The sequence below is a fragment of the Rousettus aegyptiacus genome, unplaced genomic scaffold (assembly GCF_014176215.1).
Source record: "Rousettus aegyptiacus isolate mRouAeg1 unplaced genomic scaffold, mRouAeg1.p scaffold_m13_p_10, whole genome shotgun sequence".
NCBI lineage: Eukaryota > Metazoa > Chordata > Mammalia > Chiroptera > Pteropodidae > Rousettus > Rousettus aegyptiacus.
Genome location: NW_023416285.1, coordinates 47983085 through 47990929, shown reverse-complemented (window position 1 = coordinate 47990929; position 7845 = coordinate 47983085). Strand labels below are relative to the sequence as shown.

General features: G+C 42.4%; 1 protein-coding gene across 4 annotated transcripts in view; it reads left to right on the top strand.

Annotated features, from left to right (window-relative positions):
- The first annotated feature begins 469 nt into the window (after window positions 1-469).
- FRAS1 (Fraser extracellular matrix complex subunit 1) overlaps window positions 470-7845 on the top strand; it is a 404163-nt gene continuing 396787 nt past the window's right edge. For 2 of the 4 annotated variants that reach the window (XM_016154420.2, XM_036227811.1), the window contains exon 1: window positions 471-966. In XM_016154420.2, coding sequence (XP_016009906.2) covers window positions 894-966 — 73 coding nt within the window. In that variant the 5' untranslated portion in view covers window positions 471-893. Of the gene's footprint in view, window positions 967-7845 lie in introns of all 4 variants that reach the window. The other 2 variants (XM_036227812.1, XM_016154419.2) reach the window with 2 other exon arrangements.

Here is a 7845-nt window from a genome sequence, read left to right as displayed (position 1 = left end):
TCGAGGGTTCTTTCCAGCCTCTGTGGCTCTGTCCTCCGTGCATTTAAAATTATGGCTCCTCCTTTACTCGCGTAGTCACACCTTCACTCCGCAGACCAGCACCGCGGTGCTCGGTGCGGTGGTAGGTGCTGGCGCGGAGCAAGCCGCGCCCCCGCAGCCCTCCTCACCCGCGCGAGGGGCGGGCGCGAGAAAGTAGCAGCAGCGCCCCTCGCGCCGTAGCCGGGGTCTTTCCTCGGAAGCTTTCGAACAGTCTGCTGCAGGGAGCGTAGCCGGAGGCGGCATCGCGCGGCTGCAGCGCGGGCGAGTCCCGGGAGCTGCCCGCAGCGCGGCATAAAGTTTCCTGCGAGCCGCCCCCGGCGGCCGAGGTCCGCGGAGCAGGGTGGCACAGCAGAGAAAGCGGGGCGGGTGGGTCTTTCCCAGCTCCTGGCGACAAAGCGCCGAGGTGGAGTGTCAAGCGAACTTTCAAAAGCTGCATGTAGCAGACGAACCAGCGCGGGAATTTCCACGGTGCGGGATCCAGGAGTGGACGGGTCAGGCCTGAGGGAAATGTTGCGAGATCCCACCAGCCGCTGACCCGCAACTTTCTGGGGAGACTGCCACGCGGAACTGCGCTTCGCCTCCTCTTATCCTCCCAAGCTCTGCTCACCTTGGCGTCCGGCTTTGCTGGGCAGCTGGACAGTGAGTGAACTGAATCCCCCGCCCGCCCCGGCGCCTCGGGGCAGATGTGAGTGTCGCTCTCGGCCAGTCCATCGCCTCATTTCCCAGGAGGTAACCGCCCGCCGCCCCCCCGCCCTCGGTGCGCCCCACGCCGGGACGTCGAAGCCGGCGTTTCGGCTGAAAGCCCTTTCTTGGATGCTGGAGGCTGGGCTCCTTCAACGTGGGTGCCTTCGGCAATGGGCGTCTTGAAAGTGTGGCTCGGAGTGGCCCTAGCATTGGCGGAATTTGCAGTATTGCCTCATTCTGAAGGTGAGAGAGCAGTTCCGTGTGTGTGTGTGTGTGTGTGTGTGTGTGTGTGTGTGTGTGTGTGGGCGCGCGCGCGCGCGCGTGTGTATGTGTTTGATCGTGCTATTTTAAAAGCCCAGCGGGTCTATGGTATTGTGGGTCGGGTGGAACTTTCTTGGGATGGCGGGTGGGTGGATGGGAGTGGAACTGGAGTGGGCTTTTACTGAGATTTCTTTCTACTGATTGTTTTGCATGCAGATCACAAGCTCACCTCCCTCTCTCCCCTAAGTGCATTTGAGTGGGTGGGTGCCTGATTGAGGTGGCATCTCCGAAATGGGATTCTCTTCTTCCACCTCCCGCTGCCCCCAGTGGAAAGCAACTAAGTGGGGCATAGCTGGCGCGCAATTGCTCTGACCTGAGTAAAAATACTTCTGCTGCCATCATACATAGAATCCAGCTCCTTAAAATCTTCATCGCTCTCCCACCCTCCTCTTCCCAATAACTTTCCCCGTAAAATCCAGTAAAGATTTTATAACTAGTTGGTTAGAGCGTGTCGTGGACGTAGACAATCCAATTGCCCTGCGAGAAATCTCCCTAGTGCAGAGAGGCATTAGCCTGCCTGCTCTGGAAAACAAGTGGTTAATAAGTTTATCTTCATTCTCTTACTTCTCCCTCTGCCTCCCGGTTTTCCTCCGGAGCTTCAACCTAGTGGAAAACCCCGGAGCTGGGGGAGAGAAAGAAGGAAACTGTGGGAATTGTCGCCATGATAGCAAAAGCTATCTAAGCTCAGGGAAATAAATGAATCAATAAGTAAATCAAGAGTTTGGGGGTCATGGGGTGGCAGGTCTGGGGACGCCAGGTTCTCCCACCTGCTCGAAGCAGCTGGGAAAGTCTCCTCGTTAGTGCTTAGGGAGGAGGAGGGGAGCCTGGAGATAGACGGCTTAATCCACAGCACTCAGCTTTGGGCTTCCCCTCTGGGCTCCATTCATTATTCATCCAGCTTCGGGAAGAAGAGTTCACCTGCCCGGCCGCAAATCAGAGCCTTAGCCTCGGCGGCGGCTGGCACCAGGAGGGGCGCCTCACCTGCCCTGGTGCCGGGTGGGGACGGCTTGCCGGTGCAGCGCCCAGGGACTGGGCTGGGAACAACGGAAGGACCCGGGGAGGACAAAGCCCTGCCATGGATCGACCTCCAGCCGCCGGGGAAGCTGCCTTTTTCTTGCTAGTGTCTTGGGAGAAAGTGGCGTGGCCTTGGAAGGCCACGCACAGCCTTGGGGATTTTCGGGTGGGTAAAGGTACCATTTGTCCTCACTCTCCTGAGAAGTATGTCAAGTGTATACTATCCCCGGGTAAACACGTCTGGGGCCTGTGCAGCCTTCCTTCAAGCAGGGCATAACTTGTAGAAACATGTCTTTATTGTATATGTACGTGTATGTGCATATTTAAAAAATAAAACCTGTAGGGCTTAATTATGATAATAAACCAGATAGGAGAGTCAATCCAGGCCACCCAATCTGAACTTGAGAAAGAAAAATTACATTTTCACGTGATGGTGCCAGTCCCTTATTTAGAATCATCCCAGCCACCAGGGGAAACGTGCTATCTCTTCCTAATAGCTCGCCAGGGGGCATTTAGAATGAGGCAGTTTTTCAGAACCAAATCTCTTGAATTACAAAAGCCATTATTATTAAGAGCCTGCAGGGTTCACTCTTTGGAAGACTGGTTGATATATTGTACAAAGTTTAAGAAACTTCAAAGTTTTTTGATGGGGCAGGGCAGGGCAAAGGGGTGTCTTTCCTCCAAAGATTTCTCGGAAACTTTTCTTGTTACTGTTTCCCCCCACATTAAGAATATTCTAGACTTATTTCACAAATTGGATTAATAGGTGTCTGAGCATTTCTATCCAAATCATAATGATGCTTATATAATAATGAATAAATGAATATGGACATTTATTTGAGTACATATGTGCCTGACACCGTGCTAACTGAACACTTTACATACTTTATCTCATTTAATTAATTTAAGTGATATAATTTCTACAGATGAAAAAATCAGCTGTTATCAGATGAGACTTTTGATTTGGGTCTGTCAGGGTTTTCTTTTTCTCTTAAAAGTAAGAGTATTGAGATCAAGAATGGGAAGCTTAAGCATCTTAGAGATTTCCTTGAGTTTTTCTTATTACCCTTGGCAATGATTTTTAAAAATGAAAAAGAAGCATTCACATGTGTGCTTCTCTTGGTGTGATGTACTCTGTGACACTTTGGCTGACCAGGCCATGGCAGAATTTACTGTTGTCTTCTCAGTGCTCAGAGGGTATGCCATACATGCTTTTGGTACACTAGTTAATAACTCTACAATTGTTGTTGACGAAGGCATGGTTTCTGTCTTCATCGCTTAGCTGTGTGCTCCCTGAGGGCTTAAGATGGGTCTTAGTTATTTTTATATCTCCCAATACACAGTAAGCGCTAAAAAAATACTGATCAGATGGACAATTATTGCCAAATCACATTCTTTTGAATTAAGATTAGACTGAGCTCCATGATAAGCTGCTGTATGACCTTAAATGAACCACCTATCTTCTTTGGGCTATGGTTCTGTCATTTACCAAATGCAGAAGTTGGTGAAGTGATAGTTCTAAAATACTTTTGCTAATCTAGCATAGGAAAAAGAACAACATTTGCTGTCATTTGTAATCAGTTGCAACTTTCTTGTTCTGAATTTTATTTTAATTATTAAAAGAAAATATTTCTACAAGCAAATTATTTGCAGTGATAATTTACATTGTCCTGTAGTGTCACAATGACAAACTACTATGATTTGAAAACTTTATGAAATGAAGACTTTACAGAGAAACTTCTAGCAAACATGGCTGCTTTCTGAATCAGAAAAGTTCTGCCATGACTTTTTCTGGAGAAGCACATTATAAGTTATGTTGACCTGCGGAAATTCTGTGAACTTAACAGTAGATAAAATATGTTGGCTTGGGGATAGGGAAAGATTATGGAATTGGAGGTTACAAGAACTGAGTTCTAGCTCGTGTCCTATCACTCCCCATGTGACTTTAGCCAATCCTACAATCTTCCAGGATTTTCCTATAAATGCTATTAACAGAGCACACTGAAAAGAATCATTTGATAGACAGTGTGTTTTACTTATGGGTGTATCAGCATATTTGGTTCCACTCTTGGCTAAAGAGTTCCTTCTATATAAGACTCATTGCTTAAAACTCAATATTAAGGAAGAGAAGATATTGGCTGAAAAATAGTCTATCTCTTCATTCTTCCTTACACAAATCTTTATTGAGAGCTTATGGTCTGAATCCTGGCTGACAATAATCAGGATGTGAGCTGTTCTGTCAGTCCAGAAAATGATTCTACTTTAACTATTCCACAGTGTACAAACCATATGCTGAATTATAACACAACTTAAAGCTTGAACGTTTAAATGCCAACTTGTGGCTGTTTGTTCCTAATGAGTTGTGTTTTTGTGATACTATGTTCACCAAATATTTTCATATCTTATGGTCATATCTGTCATGATTTTTTTGAACTAATGGGTCTGACATTTTGTGGTTCTTGAATTTAACTTCTTTAATTTACTTAGTTTACCAGGTACAGTTTCTATAGTGAGTAATTTCAGGATGTGAATTCTAATGCAAATTATATCTCAAATTTTCTCTGAAATATTTAGGTTTTATATAGGTATCTCATGAAAGAGTGCATTAGAATGTGAAAAAGGGCTTAAAAACAGACATTTACTTATTTGAATGAAGTAACATTTTGCCTATGTAACTTGCAAGAAAGGCGCCAACCATACAGGAGGAAGGTCTCAGGATCTCAGCTCCCTTCTCGGTGCTGTGCACAATCACTTCACCCTGAAAAACTTCATGCATTTTCTCACAGGGTGTTATGACTTTACCCAGCATCTCAGCTGTAGTCGGTACCCTGAAACTGAACAAGTTCTTGATCAGAAAACGCTAGCGCCTGTTGTCTGTTTTTTTTTCTGTTTTCCCTTGAAGAGGGCCTGTTTCTCCTTCTAGATGCACACCATTTGTCAGAATTCACCTTGAGGAGTTTCCTTTAAAGTTCAAATAAAGCCATAAATCTAAACCTCAGATAGAGCCGCAGTCATTTCAGTACTTCTTAAGAAAAAGTGATGTGGTGTAACTTTGTTTTCCATGTTATATGAATTGATGTATTAGTGAAAAGGCCTCTGCTCCAGTGCAGAACCCGAAGCTGCCCCAGCACCCAACACCAGCAAACCTGACTGCATCTGTTGGTGGGTATGAGTGTGGGCTAGTGTGGGAGAAAGATGCTTGCTTGGAGGAATGCATCTGGCCATGGGTAGTGATAAATGTTTGATAGGACTGGGCATCATAGAAATCCTTTATCTCCTCTAGAGAGTAGAAATGAGGTTTTGGAAGCGGTGTTAATGGAGACTCATTTGTATGGTGGCCTTCCAGGCAGTGCTGTTCTGTTTTAGGAAAGCCCTCAAAGGGCAAAGCTTTTGGAATTGTACATCATTGAGTGACCCAAATTGAATTGTTTCCTTTTCCTAATGGTGATATATGCTAGCTGTTAATACACCGTTTTGACTTGTGTCTCTAGTAGATGTTTGGGTAATCAGGTGAATGTATGGTGTTACACTCAACGCTGCTTAATTATTTTTATGTTGCAATGACTTTGTAATGTCCATCTAAAACTTCCAGAAATGGGTTTTGATGTGGGTACTTGGTTACTTAAGATAATTAACTTCTTTTGGAGCTTTGAAAAGATATTGGCTTCTTTTTTAAAAAAATAATTAAAAAACAATGTTCAACTATAGGTGGTATACAATATTACATTAATTCCAGGTATATGACATAGATTTGGACATTTATATAACTGATGAAGCTATCACCCTGATAAATCTAGTTGCCATCTGACATCATACGTAGTTATTACAATATTATCAACTGTATTCCTCGTGCTATACTTTATATCCCAATGACTATTTTGTAACTACCAATCCATACTCCTCGGTCCCTTCCCCTCTTTCACTTCCTGGCCCTGCTCCCATCTGGCAACCATCAGTTTGTTCTCTTTATCTATGAGTTTGTTTCTGTTTTGCTTGTTTATTTTTCTTAGATTCCACATGTAAGTGAAATCATATGGTATTTGTCTATCTCTGTCTGACTTACCCCACTCAGCACAATACCCTCGAGGTTTATCCATGTTGTTGCAGATGGCAAGATTTCATTCTTTAAATAAAGTTTTTTTTTTAATGGCTGAGTAATATTCCATTGTATATATGTGCCATCTCTTCTTTATCCATTCATCAATGGACACCCATGTTGCCTCCATATCTTGGCTATTGTAAGTAATGCTGCAATGAATATATAGGGGCACATTTCTCTTCAAAGAAATATTTTGAGTTTGTTTGAATAACTATCCAGAAGTAGGGTTACTGGGTCCTTATTTGTCTCTTGTTATAGCCTTTGTTTTAAAGTTTATTTGGTCTGATATAAGAATTGTTACCCCAGATTTTTTTTTCATTTTCATTTTTATGAAATATCTTTCTCCATCCCTTATTTTCAGTCTCTGTGTGTATTTTGATCTGAAGTGAGGCAGCTTTATGTAATGGTCTTGTTTTCTTATCTATTCAACCACCCTATCTTTGGATTGGAACATTTAATCCTTTCTTATTTGAAGTAATTGTTGATGGATATGTATTTATTGACATTTTATTATTCATATTTTTGATATATATTTTTTTCTTCCTAAAGAAGTTCCTCTATATTTCTTATAATACTGGCTTGGTGGTGATGAACTCCTTTAGCTTTTCCTTGTCTGAAAAGCTCTTTATCTATCCTTCAATTCTAAATGATAGCTTTGCTGGGTAGAGTAATCTTGGTTGTAGGTCCTTGCTTTTCATCACTTTTAACATTTCCCATCAGTCCGTTCTGGCCTGTGGAATTTCTGTTGAGAAATCAGCTGATGGTCTTATGGGAACCCCCTTGTAGGTAACAAATTGCTTTCTCTTGCTGATTTAATTATTTATTTATTTATTCTTTATTATAGTGACATTGGTTAATGAAATTCAATAAGTTTCAAGTATACAATTTAACACTAAATCATATATATCTATATCTATATCTATATCTATATATTGCATGGTGTATTCACTTCCCATAGTCAGATTTCTTTCTGTCAACACATATTTGACCCCTTGTTACCCATCTATCTCCCTCTTCTCTTGCTTCTTTTAAGACTCTCTCTTTAACCTTTAGCATTTTATTTATGATGTGTTTTAGTGTAGGTCTCTTTAGGTTCATCTTGTTTGGGACTCTCTGCATTCCTGGACTTGTATGTCTAATTCCTTTACCAGGTTAGGGAAGTTTTCCATCATTATTTCTTCAAATAGGTTTTCAATTTTTTGATCTCTCTCTTTTTCTTCTGGTACCCCTATGATGCAAATGTTGGTACACTTGATGTTGTTTCAGAGGTCCCTTAAACTATCCTCATTTTTTTTTGTATTCTTTTTTCTTGTTGCTGTTCTGATTGGGCATTTTCTACAACTTTCTCTTCTAAATTATTGATTCGATCCTCTGCTTCCTCAAATCCACTGTTGATTCTCTCTAATGTATTCTTTATTTTGGTTATCGTAGTTTCATTTCTGACTAGCTCTTTTTTATGCTTCCTTTCTCCACTTTTATGTCTTCTGTCTCCTTGCCGAAGTTCTTACTTAGTTCATCTATTCTTCCCCTAAGTTCATTGAGCATCCTTATCACCAATGTTTTGAACTCTGCATCTAGTAGATTGTTTGTTTAGTTCTTTTTCTGAAGCTTTGTCCTATTCTTTCATTTGTGCCTTAGTCTCCCCATTTTGGCTGCCGCCCTGTGCTTGTTTCCATGTATTAGGTATG